At 50.6% G+C, this 16,390-nt stretch overlaps 1 protein-coding gene across 3 annotated transcripts in view; it reads left to right on the forward strand.

The window, feature by feature from the left end:
• The window catches only part of Snx29 (sorting nexin 29), a 389,526-nt gene that overhangs the window by 70,300 nt on the left and 302,836 nt on the right, over positions 1 to 16,390 (forward strand). For all 3 annotated transcript variants that reach the window (XM_076839902.2, XM_076839903.2, XM_076839904.2), the window contains 2 exons: positions 955 to 1,030; positions 2,914 to 2,996. In XM_076839902.2, coding sequence (XP_076696017.1) covers positions 955 to 1,030; positions 2,914 to 2,996 — 159 coding nt within the window. The remainder of the gene's footprint in view (positions 1 to 954; positions 1,031 to 2,913; positions 2,997 to 16,390) is intronic.

Below are 16,390 nucleotides of genomic sequence, written 5' to 3' on the forward strand. Positions count from 1 at the left end.
TGATTAGAGAAAGGGGGAGTGGGGGACAAAAAGGAAGCTGGTCCTGGCCGGGAGGGGGTGTTTTTGAGGAGGGAACATGCTATGAGTACCCTTGTGAATCTTGCAGGAGGCAGCTCTGCGGTGGAGGGGACTACCTGTCCTGGGTTAGGGGCAATTCAGAGAGGGGAGACCAGCCCATGGTCTCATCATGGGACCTTGATCAGGTGGAGGGCTGAGGGCTGGGCATGCCTGTGACCTAAAATGGGGCAAGGTGAGTTTACCTGTAAGTCATGAGAAGTCTGACTCCAGCAGACCAGGCTAAGCAGATGTGATGGTGCAGAGGAGGCTGTGTTGCTCTTTTTGTCCCTCTTGGGTGCAGGGCTAGTTTCATGATGGGTGTTGACAATGAGGAGTTGCTCTAATGAGCAAGGGTTCCCTTGGGTGATATGGATCTTAATGTCACCATCCAGCCTGGGGCTTGTGGGTTTTTACCCTTTCCTGTAAGGAGGCTTGTGCGGGCACCCATGCATTTATGAAAATCGGTAACATGAGGTATTTATCACCTCACTTCTTTGGGAATGTGCTTCTGAATGCTACGTACGCAGGGTTAAGTGGCTTTTGGAGAAAGCCAGGTTGTTGGTGATTAGACTTTGCTGCCCTCTGCTGTCTGTCTCAAGTCCTGACAGGCAGGATAAGGTTTGTCCTATAGAAAGCTTTTTTAAAAAAATTACTCCGATTCTGGGGTTGGCCCTGAATACGGACTTCATGGGCAATTCCACTTGCCTTAAGATCAAAAGTCACAGGCTAAGTGGAAGATAGGGTCTTCCATCAGCAGCTGATGCCAAGTCATAAAAATGCCTGGGAATAATGGAGTGGGTAGCAGATTAAGATCCAGTGCGTGGGTGAGTAAGAACTTGTAAAGAAGAGGGAATTAGAATAAACACCTTATCTCCTCTCTCTGATGTCTTTACCCAGATCCCCCCCTGGGAAGCCTGGAGAACGGAACAGGACCTGAGGACCACATTCTCCCAGAGCCTGGGCTTCAGTACAGGTTAATATTAAGAAACCAGGTTGCCTTGTGTATTAATGTATTATTCACAATTTGGCATTTTATTCTCTTTTTATGGTACCAGGGGCTGAATCCAGGGGCGCTCTACCTCTGGGCTATATCCCTGTTCTTAATATATTTGAGATGGGGTCTTGTCAAGTTGCTGAGGCTGGCCTCGAACTTGGGATCAACCTGCCTCAGCCTCCCTAGTTGCTGGGATCACAGGCATGTGCCACCATGCCTGACTGGCATTTTATTCTTTTTTAAAGCTAGGAGGAACCTGCTAGGGTTATATGCAAGGCCTTACTTCCCATTTCTGCTCAGGGGTAGTCTTGCATCTCACAGTGTGCCCTTGCCAAGAGGCTTAGGTCATCTGTCCCCACAAAGTCACTGCAGGAGACTGCACAGTGGTCAAACTTTATTTGCATACCTCCTGTCCTTCTTATACTTCTTGAGCTATATCTGAGTACTTCCTGTCATTTTCTTAATCTAAATACTAATACTTGGTAATATTTAACAGTCCTAGTGTTATATTTAAGTCCCTTTGATGCCATGTAATATTTAAGTACACCACCTACAGTGAAAAAGATTTTCTTTTTTTTTCCCCCCTCAAATTGAAGAATCTCAAGGGGGAACTGAGTTGCCAGGTCATTGGCTGTTTGGGAAACCTTGCCATCTATCTCTACTGTCACCAATGTGGCCACTGTCCTTGTTGCTCTTACTTTCACTACTTTTTTTCCCTGTGATTTTTAGTTTGGTGTCTCAGGGACGTATCCACCTGCATTTCCAACCTTGTCTTCAGGGTGGGCTTCTTGTCTGCTACCCCCAAACTAGACCTGGTGCCCCTGTCAAACCCAGAATAGGCAGGATTCCAAAAGTGACACTACCTGGAGCAGGCTAGTACATGGGGTGCCAGGTCAAAGGATGGCATCACAGACCCTTCCAGGGCTCAGTTCTTTATCCTGTTTATTTTAGAAAATTTGCAGAATGCTCCAATGAATGAAAAATGACTCTTTAACCCAACTCCGTGGCGTGATCGATGCTTTGGTGCTTTCCCTCTGTGTGTGTGCGTGTGTGTGAGCATGTGTGCTCAGGTGTGTGTATAAGCACTACGTGTGGCCCTACTATTTTCACAAAAGCTGGTCGTATTATTTTTTTCACACTGCAAAATCATTACAAAGAGCTGGCCCTCATTATTTGCAGGGATTCTGTTCCGTGGAGCTTCTGTGAATGTTCCGCTGTTGCTTGGCAGGGAGGTGCTGGGCTGGTTATCTGAGACTTTGTCACAACATTTTTCTTGGTTGGTCAATATGTCTGGCTTTGCCTCTGCCCGTTTAAAGACTGCTTGTTGAGTGTCTGGTGTTGACTGTCGCACTGAGCTCATGGTCAGTGGCAGACGGCTCCTGCCTGGATGGAGCTCTCTCGTATATTGCCCCCTGAGGCGCGTGGCAGCCTCTTGCTGTAGACTCATGAGGCAACCATGTACTTGGGGACCCCTATAAACAGAAAATCGCCCGGAAGCCCTACTTAAATGTGTAAAATCTGGGACTAAGGAGACTATGGAAAGGACACTTGTCTACAGTTGGGAGAGTTGAAATGAGAAGGCACCTTGCTTGTCCTCAGCTGGTGACTCCATTGTTTTGCTCATGAGTGACTTGTGAAAGTATTCTGTGAGTATTGATTTTGGGGGCTACAAATACACTTCATGAGTAGACTAGTTGACAAATATGGATTCTGCAAATAACAGGATCGACTGATTTCTGATGGCTGCCTTCTGTCCCTCCTGCAAGAGAACACCAATAAGCGACCCCCTGCTTGTGTTTTGAGCGGGGAGTTTGGGCATTTTAAGTGGCTGAGTGTAACTTCCTTCTCCCTCCTTTTCCCAGTGTGGATGCCAGCCCTCCAGCCCAAGGAAGTCCTCTGAGCAGCCTCTTGCCTTCTGCGTCGGTGCCAGAATCCATGACGATTAGTAAGTACTCCTCCGGCTGCCACCACCCGTACTGGGCTGGCTGTGGGTCTGTGCATCACAGAAGTGTCTTTGCGCTTACTCCTACATGACTGAGGATGTGGCTGGCTGTGAACTTGAGGTGTGGTGCATGGTTGTAGGCTTCGGATCCCTGGGTAACCTGTGAGACCGGAGAGTGTGCATCCTCTTGGGACATGCCTTGGGTGGAGTGGCACTGAGGTGAATGGGAAACTTCCGTGGCTCAGTTTCAGGGTTTGCTTCCTGTCAGGTGGTCAGCAGCAGAGAAGTCTAGGCTCCTTTTTGTGCTCCAGAAGAGTCAGGTTTATCGAGGAAGATACAGCCTCCTCCCCAAACAGGGAGAAATGTTGCTAATGATCGGACTTAAACTGTCTCCATCTTTACTATCTTAAGCAGAGAAAGCATTAGAGAGCAAGAGTGGGTTTGACTGGCTTTATATAACACAAATAAATCAACATGGCTGACAAGTTAAAGATGCCAATCTGAGGCAGCCAGGCTGGGACTGGTGCATGGCTCCATGGTCATTAGAAACCAGGGTTCCTCCTGTCTTGCCTTATAGGTCAAAAGGAGCTGTTTTAGCTCCAGCCATCTCATTCTCATCCCAGGAAGTAGGAAGGAGGAGGGGGAAAGGAGAGGCTTTCTTTGGACCCTAAATTCTATATGTGGAAACAAACTTGGATCCAGTACAAATTATACTTTTTTTGGTTAATCAGCATCCGACTGAAATTTAGCATTTCCTTCAATTATGAAAGTAGTAGCAGGCCTTAGGAACTGTAGCTGCAGTGGCAGAGTGAGTGCCTTGGTCACCGATCGAAGTCATAGGCTTTTAACAGCTAGGGCATGACGACATCTTGGTTCACTTTGGCTTTGAAATGTAGTTCCTCAATGTGATAACGTGGGAACATGCATATGACTGTCACTTGAATGTTGTACATGTGGGTCATTCTCTTTCAACTTAAGCAGTTCCTTTGTAGTTTTTTTGTTTAGTGAGTTTTTAAACATTGTTTGTTCTCTGCAAGGAAGCCCACGGGCTACCCTAGACCATGGAATAGGCCCCATGGTACGTGACAGTAGAAGCCCCCCAGCTGTGGGGACCCACTCCAGAAGATGCGCACAGAATCACATTCATGTCTTGGGCCAACGGTAGTCCCTTGCGCTCCCCTGGCTGCAAAGGAGGAAACCTGCTCTCCCCCGTGAGTCCCCCTACTAGGGAAGGAGGATGGAGTTTCAGAGGCACCCAGTGTTCAGTTTCAAGGGTTCAGTTTCAAGAAACGGGAAGTGGGTAGGTGCTCTGAGGTTGCTGTGGGAATGTATGGCTCATCCTCAGGCTTGAATTCAGCTGAGCAGGTATTTCTGGATCCCCAGGTACAGAGACCATGTGGAGTAGGTGAGCGTGCAGGTTCCTGTTTTTGAGATTATAGCCATTTATTTACCTCTGTACTACCCCATGGTTGTGTGTGTTTTTTTTTAATGGTATCCCCCCCCCCAAGCCACCCTCCCCCCAAAACGAAACAAAATACAACTTGAATGTTCTTATTCAGAAGGGAACCCTTTGCAGCTCTCGGTATGCAGTAATGACACCAGCAGCTGACTTCCATAGTGGGTAACTGAACAGAAGTGGAGGGCAATGGGGTCCTGGAGCTGTTGCTGCCTGGGTTCTAATGGAGGCCCTCTCCCACTGTTGACGGAGGTGGAGGCTCCGGCTTCTTTTTCTGCTTGGGCCTGTGGCACCTCCACGAGGGGCACACGTCTTGGTCTTCATACGGCCAGAAAGATCTGCAGCTACCAGAGACCAGCGGCGGATGAACAGAGCAAGAAAGCCCGTCTGGACCCTGTCTGGGGGCCGGCCCTGTTGGAGCTGCTGCTTGGGGAAAGGGACCCACTAGAAGAGATGGGAGTTGAGGCAGACATCCAGGTCCTGCCACCAGGCAGCCAGTCAAGAGCGGCTGGAAAGCCTCAGCCTTGGTGCCGGCGATGGCGCCTGAACTTGATTGAGGGACATGGTGAAGCTTGGGTGCGGGCGTTTTTGGAAAGGTCCTGCTGTTGGTGATATTCCTGGAGTTGGCTCTGAGGCCTGTACAAAGGCAAAAAGGAAAGAACGAGATCGAGAACGTTGGCGAAAACCCAGCAGTTGGGAGATACTTTTTTGTGTGTGTGTGTGTGTGTGTGTGTGTGTGTGTGCTGGGGATTGAACCCAGGGCCTTGGGCATGCGAGGCAAACACTCGGCCAACTGAGCCATATCCCCAGCCCTGTGATACACTTTTTTATGCCAGAAAAGGGGAACAGGCGGCCAAGGGAGTGCCAGGAGGGTGTGGGCGATGCCTGGTGCCGGACTTGCACGTTTCCCAGAAGGGTAAAAAGGTGGACAAGGATAAGGGGGCGTCCAGGGCCTGCTTAGCTTAGTGCCATGCCTGCCGCTGGCACTACTACCTGTCCTGATGGGATACAGGCGTGTGCCACTGCACCTGGCTATATACATATTGTCTAAAGAGACTGTGGCTCCTGGGAAGTCCCGCTCTCAGGGAAGCAGGGTTCCCCGTTGGCTGCTCTTGGGGCTAAGGTGGGTCCTGGGGCCACCTCAGCTGCACCTGAGTGAGGTGCCACCAGCCCAGCTTGTGCGTCTTCACTCGGGCTTTTCCTCTGAACACTCCAGTGAGGCCCGCGGCAGGGATCTAAATTCTCTTGTTCTTATTCATATCATTTTCTAGAAACTAAACCTATTTTATTATAATCTTGGGCAGGTAGAGACATTTCCAGAATTTACGAGTTAAATGTCTGAAGAAAATGTTGGCATATCCACTTGTGACCCCAGACGCTTGGTTCTAGTGTGGCCTGTGATGACCACTGAGAGGTTGGCCGGGTGGAGTTCTGTTTTCTTGGCAGCTGGACATTCAGGAAGTCACCAGACAGTGGCACTGTTGTCCATGATGTGTGCTTGTCAGCCCAGGCAAGGGCTCCTGATTCTTGGAAATTTGGAATGGAGGGTGGTGGTTTTTTTTTTTTTTTTTTAATTTTTATTTTTTACTTGGACACAATATCTTTATTTATGTGTGGTGCTGAGGATTGAACCCAGGGCCTCACATGTGCTAGGCGAGCGCTGTACTGCTGAGTCGCAACCCCAGCCCCTGGAGGTGGTTTTGATTTGGGATCTCCCATCCTGTCCCTGCCTGCTGTGTCATCTGAGGAAAGTGGAAGGGTGGAGCTACATACTTTGACTGTTGGCCAGCTTGGGCTGCTAACAAAGGACCCCAGACTGTACTTCAATAATAGAAGTTGATTTTCTCATAGTTCTGGAGGCTGGATCAGTGTCAGCAGAGCTGGTTTCTGGCAAAGCCTCACTGCTTGGCTTGCAGACAGCCTCCATCTCCCTATGTCCACGTACCTGGCCTTTCCTCTGTGATTTTGTGTGTGTACCCCTCTCCCTTCTTAAAAGGATGCCAGTCTCATGGGATCAGGATCTTACCCTTGTGACCTCATTTAACTTGAATTACTTCCATAGAGACCAGCTCCAATAAAGATAGAGTTGACATCTTGGAAGGGTATGGGGAGGTGGGAAGACCTGCTGTCCCTGTGCATAGCTGCCCTGCCATCTGGTGGACAGGAAGAGGCTGAGGACAACGCGGTGGTTTCAGTGTCTTGCCCTCAATCCTGAACATTTCAGGGAAGGTATTACAGTTGCTTTCAGGGCTGTGGAAACTGGAGAGGGTGCCCTCTTAGCTGTAAGTCACTCTGCCCGTTGCTGCCTCTCCACCTCCGGGGTACCCTCCTCTAGCACGCAGGGAAATGCTGAGTGACAACTCGGCTGTCCCAGGTAAGTGGTGCCAGCAGTGGGCCAGGAGCCTGCCACACACTTAGTCTCCCCACTGGCGTCTCCATGGTGCAGATGGTGTTGCAGCGCTTGGCGTGTGTCATCGAGGTGGCCTAGGGAGTCTCACTGCCTTACATCATTTTTAACTATGTAGGTAATAAATGGTGGCTGATATTATCCAAGTCTTTTAAACTCTCCCTCCCCTCACCTTCTATTTCAAAAGCCTTTGTCTTGTGGGAACAAAGTATGACCTTAATTTCAGTGGGTAAATAGAAAAGTAGATTGACAGGTTGAAAGTGAAGCAAAAGAAAGTCCTATATATTTTTTAAAATATTTATTTCTTAATTGGACACAACACCTTTATTTCACTTATTTATCTTTATGTAGTGCTGAGGATGGAACCCAAGGTCTCGCATGTGCAAGGCGAGCACTCTACCGCTAAGCCCCAGCCCAAGTCCTATATTTTCGAAATGAACTTAAACATAAGAAATCTGTTGTAACCCTGTAATGCCTTTTAAAATACCTAGGACTTTTTCTAAACCATCTTGGAATTGGTAGAAAATAGCTTTCCACTTCATATAAACTTTCTGCAGACCCCCAATTTTTTGGGGGTCTAGAGATGGGTTCTCAGTTGCTTAAGGCCTTGTTGTTGCTGAGGCTGTCTTTGAACTTGCCATCCTCCTGTCTCAGCCTCCTGAGCCACTGGGATTACAGGCATTCACCACCGTGGCTGGCAGACCTCAGATTTTATGATGAAAATTTCATTTTCTATTTTCCAGTTTCATTTAACTTTGTATTCTTGTAAACTTGTGACAACAATGTTTCAACAAAGTTTTAGGTTAAATAGCCCTGGGGGTCTAGGATGGTGCAAATGGGGAGTTGGAGGCAAGAGAACCATCGTGAACCATGGTGATGGAGACAGAATGGCCCAGGGTGGGGCTATCGGAGTAACTAATGTCTGTTTTATTGTGACTAGCAGGCTTTAGTAATGAGCAATGTCACTGAAGCATGATGTGGCTGGTGGGGCTGGCATGAAGGGGGTTGCTGGGTGGTGGGGAGCGGGGATGATGGGCGGTACTGGTCAGGTGGTAAGGCAGGGGTGTATGCAGATGCATCTCACGTTTCCTCTTGCTTTATACCAACCCCCAGGAGCAGGCACCACTTGCTCAGCTGAAACAGGTGCTAAATACAGTGTTTGAGGTCATGTACAGTGCTTGAGGTCTCGCTGGAGCCAGCGGTGTCTGCTCTCCCAGGCTAACTGGCCACCTCATCACGCTGGTAGCTCCACCACTGCTTCAGCGGTGCCCTTGGAGGAGGAGACGCTGGCAGCTGGCTTGCCACCTACTACCAGTGCTGAGGGGCCCAGTCTCCTTGGAGCTGCCGCGCTGCTTGCCTGCCTGCTCTCACTTGGCGTGGCTCTCTAGTCTGTGTGCCTGGAAAGGGCTGTGCCAGACAAACAGGCCTTACCAGGTCCTAAGTCACAGCGCATCAGCTTGGGCTCTTCAGCACACAGCATGGTGACACCATTGGTTCCAGCCAAAAGCTGGATGTTGAGAGGCGAGTGTCATGGCCTCTCAAAAGCACCTGCAGAAAGGCTGTGGCCAGACCAGTTGTGTGAGGGTCCCGTGGGTGCTACGTGTCTCCAGAGGGAGGTGCTGTCAGGTGTCCCCGCTAAGCCGCACAGGGTACTTTGAGGGCATGAGGGCTGCCTTGTGCTAGTGATGTCACACGCCCTGTTTCCATTGTTCTTATGAAACTTCAGCCCTCACCCCCACCCCCCACCCCTTCGTTTACACAGGAGGTCTTGGCTCAGGGCTTCAGAAAATTACCTGTGGTCACAGTGTGGATGGGGCAGAATGAGGAATGGCACTTAGAATTTTCAGGGGAGTGCTTTTCTTGATTGGGTCAGGGGGCGGGGAGAGAACTTTTTTTTTTTTTTTTTTAATTCTCTTCCACTCTTCTTTAGGTCCTTGGTTGTGCTCGGGAGCTATCGTGTGCAGTTCTTGGAGTGTGGCATGCTCTGCTCATTGTGGCTTGTGTGTTAGAGCTGGAGGGCGAGGCCCTGCCCTCAGAGGCCCCCAGGCCAGAGGGGAAGACCAAGGGCAGCGAAGCTAACAGACGCATGGACTTGTTCTTGGGCATCACAGAAAATGCCCTTAAAGGCCGAGGGTGGGACGAATTGTCAGGAAAGGACTTTCTCAACTGATGGCAGAGTGAAGTCCCGCAGGGTGAGGCCACTTGACCCCTTCTGGCGGCATGTGGTTACAGTGGAAGTGCCCTGGACAGAGGCAGGAGGGGAGGGCGGAGAGGGAGGGTGCTGGAGAGGTGCCCAGTCAGAGCGTATCCGAGTTCAGGGAAGGCTGCTTCCTCTTGTTGGGAGCAGGCTCCAAAGCCGGTGTGGGGCGTGAACACCCAGCCTCTCATTCCTTCCACCTCTCCTGCTCTTCCCATGGCCTCCCTTGCACAGGACGTCCTCAGGGGTTCTCTGGGGCCATGTAGATATGCACCCTAGCATGGTGGCCCAGCACCCCGATGCAGAGGTGTGCTCAGTGCTTCAGGAGGAAGCCTCCCCGGTGGGCAGCTTGCTTCAGGCCCTGGTTCTGGTCCTTTCTGGCTGGGTTTATTTATTTTTCCTGGAGAGAGTGGATGGACCCCGATTCTTAATCGTAAACGAGGACACCTACACTGGCTTATTGGCCAGTATTGGCATGTGAAGGTGCTAGACCTGTGTGTTAAGCCAGAAACTCCTTGGGATTGCAGCCTCCTCGGCTATCTAGAAGCTTCCACAGATGGTGACCTTCATGGCTGCAGCTCTTAAGAGTCAGGCCGTTGCCCAGGAAGGCCGAGGCCCGGCTGGCAGTGAGAAGGGGATCTGTGCAGACATACGGGGTTATGTGTCCGGCAGAGGCACTGCTCCAGGAAGGTGGCTCTTTTTGAAATCACTTCTGGAGTCTTTTTGGACATCAGTCTTTTGAGCCCAGTTAGAGGATCCAAGCCTCAGCTTCAAACCCCAGTCCCAGCTTTGGGCTCTGAATTCTAGAACCTGCCTGGTCGCGCTCTTCTGTCCTGGTTTCTTTCCTGGCCTCTGCCTTTCAGGTATCACATGCATCTAGAAGTTCATTCCTGTTTCTGTAGCAACTCCAGATCATCTGTGTCTGGAAAAGAATGGGAATGTGAATCTCCTCATGTATCTTGCCTCCTGTGGGCCAGGCCTTATTACTGCGTAATTTCAGCCTCTCTGCAGAGTATGACAAGTGGTAGCCTGGTTTCAGAGTTGAGACTGAGGCCAGCAGAGGCTGTGCCCAAGGCCATGCTGCTGGCACACAGTGGATCCGGGCTCCCTCCTGCTGCTCCCCAAAACCCATGTAACCTCCGGATTCCTCTGCCTTGCAGGAAAGGACGCAGGTCCGTTAGAGTCCTCCTAGCCATAGATTGAATGTTGTGTGTCACCTGCAGACTTATTGTCCAAACTCATCCCCAGTGTGAGGTGTTGGAAGCAGGACCTTTGAGGGGTGGTTAGGCCCTGAGAGGGGGAGCCCTTTGTAAAAGGTGCCCTTACAAAAGGGACTCCAGAGTGCTAGCTCTAGTCCCTTCTGATCTGAGGACACAGAAGATGCCTTCTGTGTGCCAGGAAGTTGGCCTTCACTGGACGCTAGATCTGCTAGCGCCTTGACCAGGGACTTCCAGCCTTCAGAACCATGATGCCTCCAGGCACCCAGCCCAGCATCGCAGCAGGCTGAAGTGCTCCTCAGAGGCCTGCCTTCCCTGGTCACATCTAGAAGCACACCTGCCATCACCTTCCTCATGACATTCTACTTTGCTTTCTTTTTTTTTAAAATATATTTTTAGTTGTAGCTGGACACAATACCTTTATTTACTCCTATGTGGTGCCAAGGATTGAACCCAGGGCCTCGCATGTGCTAGATGCATGCTTTACAGCTGAGCCACAACCCCAGCCTCTCCACTTTGCTTTTCCATGGCTGATGACTTTGGGTTTTGTGGCATGTAAGTCTGCCCCCCACCTTTATTTTCTGGGTCCCCACTGGAGCACATGTCCCCTGAGGACAGGTACCTGGCCTGTTCAGTTTCCCTGGCACCCCAAATCCTGGTCATCTCCCAGGAAGTACTCGTGTGGAGGGAAGGGCCTGGGGATTGCTCTGGTTCCCACAGAGATGAAATGTCCTTTAGGAGTGGGTTGAGGCTGAGTCCCTAAGGGCAGGCAGGCTACTGCTGTGGTCACAGTTCTCCTGGCTGGCATGCGAGTACCAGTGTAGGAGTGAAGGGCTGGGGCTTGTCACCCCACCCCGTGGCAGGGAGGGCAGCTGGTTATGTGGGAGGAGTGCTGGCCTGGGAATCGGGCAAGTTGGTTTCCATGTTGGCTTCGACACCTCTGCCTCAGCTTCCCCCATGGTGAGGTGGAGGCTGCCCATGGGGATTCCTTGCAGTTCCTGTCTGCTCTGGGGAAGGAGTCATGGTGTTCGTATTCTCATTTGCAGCGAGGAAAAGCCATGCTGGAGAAGTCGGGATGCTTCTAGTGACTGCCTGGCTGACCTAGGCTGCGTCGGCTTGGAACTGGCAGGCTGGCATTGGTGGAAGCACTCGGCCTCCTGTGGAGGGTTTTGAAAGCTGCCATTCTGTAGAGTAGGGAAGGGGAGGCCCTGCCCTCCATTATAGAGGGCAAAGGTCTCCCTCAGTCTTAATTCTAAGTGATGGACAGTCTTTACGTCACCATGGCCAAGCTCACATTACCAGAGCTGCTGGAGGCTCAGGTGTGCATATCCTTCCTGGCTTTTACACATCCAGTACTTTTGTAGTACCTGGATGTTGGTGATCATGAATGAGCTCAGTTGAGGGGCAACCTGTTGGGTGGGTAGAACCCTGGGGCCAGGGCGACCATGATACAGCTGTTCAAGAGCTGTTGATCTTGGGAAAGTGCCTTAACTTCCCTGAACTCAATTTCCTAGCCATGAAATGGAGGAAACGATCCTTCTATGGGGTCCATTGGAGGTATGGGAGGTATCTGGACAGAGGCTGGGATATACTGCATCTGGGAATTTACAGGAAGCCAGTAGCTAGGGTAGAGACTTGGGTCTCTTGCAGTTCTGTGCAAAGTTGCATTTGTGTATTTGCTCCCAGGTGGACTCTCCTGGGAGTTCTTTTGCATTCATGGCTTTCCCTCAAAGAGTTGCAGACCCAAATTCTGCTGGATAAGCACAAATGTTGCTCAAGACACCTTTGTGGGTGAGGAAGGGTGGAAGAGGTGCTCCGGGTGCAGCAGTTGTACCATGTCTGTGGCAGACTTGAAGCCATGGTCTCCCACGGTGCTAAAACCAGCCAGGCTGGTGGCTTTTATCTGAATCCCTCCAGGTACTTGAAGTAGGACCTCAGCAAGTTCTCTGTGCCTCCGTGCTCCCATCTGGAAAATGGGGCTGATGAGAGTCCCCATCTGTGGAGCCACATGTGGGTCATGAAGGTTAAATGAACCAATATATAAAAAAAAGCACCCAGATGGAGTTGATTGGATAAGAACAATGACAAAAATCAAAGAAGAGTGACTGGAAGGTTTAATGCTCATTAACTGGCAGGTACAGTATAATTATTAACTCTCTTGGAGTATGTTGCTGGCTCATGGCCCTGACAGCAGCATCTGGGCCTGCACACAGACAGACCTGCTAAAGCTGTTCCTTCTGCAGTAACCCTCAGGGTTACTTTCCCGGTGTCCACTCCATCTTCCTCCCTCTACTGTAGAGGAAATTAGACACTGTTTCAGTGAGGCTGGTGCCCCGGGGACCAGGAACAATGATCAGATAGGATATGGTTTTTAATAGGGGGTGATTCCTTACTCCCAAGGAATGCTTGGCAATTTCTGGAGACATTGTTGTTTATTGTGGATGGGCTGAGGGTACCTGGCATCTAGTGAGTGGAGGCCAGAGGTGCTGCTAAACTTCCTACAGGGCACAGATGGCCCCCACCAAAGTTATCTGGTCTCAAGTGACAGGAGTGCCAGGATTGAGAGACCCTGAGATAGCAGGTGGTGGAAGCATGGAGCTGTTTCCTGGAATTATACCTTGTTTGAGATGCCCTTTATTTTTTTGTTTTTTGAATGCTTGCCTACTGTGTGGCTCAGGGAAGGAAACTCGGGGGGGAAAAATGAACCTAGTTGAAAGACTAGATCCCAGGAGCATTTGTTCTTGGGTGTGCAGTTGGGAGCTGTTCAGTTCTGTTACCCTTGCAATGAAAATGATTTAGGGGGCCTGTAAGTGCGTAAAAATGCATACCTATAGAAGGCCCTGGAATAGATGATCCCGACCTGACGGCTGCAGAAACGTGTTCGCCTTCAGCACATGCGGCTTCGCTGTGCCGTCTGTCTCACTACTTTATTGCAGTATAAACTCGCAGAAAATTCATTCAGTAGATTTGTATTGGTACCTACATCAGCTTCGTATTCCTTCACCCTTTTAACAGCCGAGTTCTTCTATTCTTGGATTAATTTCTTTGTTACATGATTACTTAGAAGCTTAGAGTCAGGATAAAGTGGCCCCATCCTTCCTGCTGGCGGCTGGTGAGCAGCATGCAGCCAATGGGGGGCGCTGTGGCCTTTTCTTTGCAGTCCTCAGCTACGTTTTCCCTTCTGCAACCTTCCTTGTGTTGCCATCTCAAGTTTTATGTCCCATGCTGGTACCCGGTTTCAGTGGGGAGGTGGGTTGGTGCTGATGAGGGAGAAAGGCGTCAAGCGCATAGAGCACCCTGCTGATGGCCACACCTTGCTTTCAAAGGGGAGGTGTGGGTGCCTGGCCCTGTTTTAGAAGGGGACGCAGAGCTAATTAGAAAACATTCCTACTTTGTCATGACTTTTTATCAGACATGATTGATTAGGCTTGGGGGTTTGTTTGGTGTTTTTCTTTTTGTGGCAAGAGTGACAGGTAATGGAGCCCGAGAGCTGGGTAATTGGCTCCATTGTTCCCTTAGTCTCACTTCTCATGTCCAGCCAGGACCAGCACCCTCCCTCCAGCTGCCTTGGAGTGGCCCTTTCCCTCTATTATTGGAAGGGACTCTGAATACCAGTGAGGCTGGCTGGCTGGTTGCCTGGCAACGCGGTTCCACACATTCTGCAGCTGGAGAACTGAAGTCCCTGAGTGCCGCTGATTTGGAGGGAGGTGGCAGGGCCCAGCAGCTGACTGCTTGACTGAGGGTTTGATAGAATTTTTGTATGAGCTGGTGGGCCACTTGAGCCCTGTGCGTCTTGGGCGCATGGGGTGGTTTGGGCGATGCCACCCATGACCCTCGTGGCAACTTTTTCAGTTCTGCTCACTAGACCTCCAGTGACTGTCCTAGGAATCGGAAGTTTCCAGTTGGATTTGAGATGCATCTGTCACCTTCATGATTTGAAGCACCTAGTACCTGTCACAGCCTGGGCCGTGTCATAGGTGCCGAGGAGCCCCCGCTCTGCTGCTTGAGCTCTGGGCCTCTGCTCCCTGGCACTGGGAGACAGAGGGACTGTGGTGAGGACGTGCTCCCTATGCAGACCTTAGTGCTCGTCCTGAGGATGCTGCCCCAGAGCCTGTAATCTAGTGGAAGGTATGCTGTCGGTAGAGCAATGGAAAACTGTATGGGAAGAAGGGGTCAACCGTCGAGTCGGGTGGAGTGACACGTTCTTTGTTATATGTGGGCACCAAATGACTTTCTCAGGGCCTTCTGCCACATCCCACTCGGGAGATTGAGGCCCTGAGGTCCTTCTGTGCCACACTCTGCTCCAGACCTGGAGCTGCAAAGACCTCTCACCCAGTGCTGGGTACTCCTGTCACTCATGCCCATTGTCTCCATGTGGTGGCCAGGAATGGGAGGGAAGAACAACAGTCCTGGGGGTGAATATGATAAGGCTGGGACATCCATGGTGGAGAGGGTGACCGAGGAGGGAAAGCTTAGCAGTGGGGTTGGGGCTGGAGAAGCCGTGGCAGAAGGGATGCTGGGCAAGGCCGCTGAGGGCCCTCTGAGCTGCCCCTCTGTGCTCTACCATTAGGCCCTGGTATTGTCATCCTCGGAAAGCATCTGGGGAGGTGATACTGTGCTGCCGTCTGACCCTGTCTGACACCGGCACATTCCTAACAGCAATCCTGCTAGAGCTTGCAGAGGCGACGCGCCTGCCATGCCACCACAGAGCTCCTGGCCGGGGAGCTGGGACTCATAGCCCAGCCTTGGCCCCGGAGGGTGTGTTTTAGACTTGCCCAAGACCCTGTCCCAGGCCTGTCCTGGGACATTTCTTGAGTCTATTGCAGGGCAACTGTCTGCTTCTGGCTGGGGTCTCCACCCTGGCCAAACTTTCCCTTGCCCGTGGCTGCTGATCAGGGCCGAATGAGCTCCCAAGATCAGTGTCTCTCCTACGCTCTTGGCTCTTTTTAATCCGAACATGATGTATTTTTTTTCCTTTTTGGAATTTTAGCATTTTAGTGGATGTCTGTTGCACTCCTGATGACCTTATTAACAACTCTGAATGTTCCAGACTGAGGAAAGGGCTGTCACTAGCTCCATGCTAGGCTCCCTCTTGGTCTTGAGGGTTCTGGTTGGCTGCCCCAGGGCTGCGCCATGCAGCGGCTTAGGTGACCATGTGATGCGGTTCAGAGGCATACAAAAACAATCTCGCTTGGGCGAGGCCCCAGTTGGACTTGTGTTTGAGCGTCAACTGTGTTTGACATGTGCCCTCAGAACAGCTGGGACAGTGGGGGTCAGACTTGAGAGTGGGCAGCGGGCAGTTTCAGCTTTTACGTGAGTTGACAGGGTCCAAATGGGATTATGTAGAGTGAGGCAAGTGGACCCATGTGCCTCACCCTGGAAGTAAAAGTCACTCTGGCCAGTGGAAAGTTGACTGTGAGTGGCCTGGGGACAGCAGCAAGATCAGCTGGGAGGTGACTCTCATTCTACTTGGAGGAGGACCAGGGACCTTTGGAGGAGGATCTGCGGGGCTTTTTGCAAATTTAAATTTTCTCTGCCATCCATGCCCGTGGCTGAACCCCTCCTCAGCTGCCTCTGCTTAGTTCTAGGCCAGTTCCTCCAGTTGCAGAGCATGCTTCTCAGTCTTCAGCTGTCAATTCTGCTCCCATTTCTTGAGTTGGCACATTGTAGAAATGACCAGTTTCCTGCTGCAGTGGCTGGGGTCCACTTCTGTCCCTGAGCCTCCTGGACTGGAGGAAGTGACCCACTTTTCCGCTGTTACCTTTTCCTCATGTAAATCCAGGGGTCCTTATGTACCTCGTGTCCCTTTTGTGCCCTATAGAACCTCTCTATTTGCTCTCATTCTGTTCCTCCTAAGAAACACCTAATTTTAATCACTTTATATTGGAGGTTCCCAATTTTGGTCACAGATGTCCCTTGATAATAATGAAACTGTTTTCTTAATGTACCTTGTTCCCATTTATCATCTCTGGTGCTTTCATGATTCATTCATTCTCAGAGCCCTAAGTGTGTGATTAGAACCCTTTTAGAATTTGCTGGAAAAAATAATGAAAATTACTTGAGAAATTTATCTATACTTACTTTGGTTTCCTAGAATTGGAAATGCACATCTAAGTCTCC

This window comes from Callospermophilus lateralis, chromosome 19, assembly GCF_048772815.1.
Source record: "Callospermophilus lateralis isolate mCalLat2 chromosome 19, mCalLat2.hap1, whole genome shotgun sequence".
In the NCBI taxonomy this organism is placed as follows: domain Eukaryota; kingdom Metazoa; phylum Chordata; class Mammalia; order Rodentia; family Sciuridae; genus Callospermophilus; species Callospermophilus lateralis.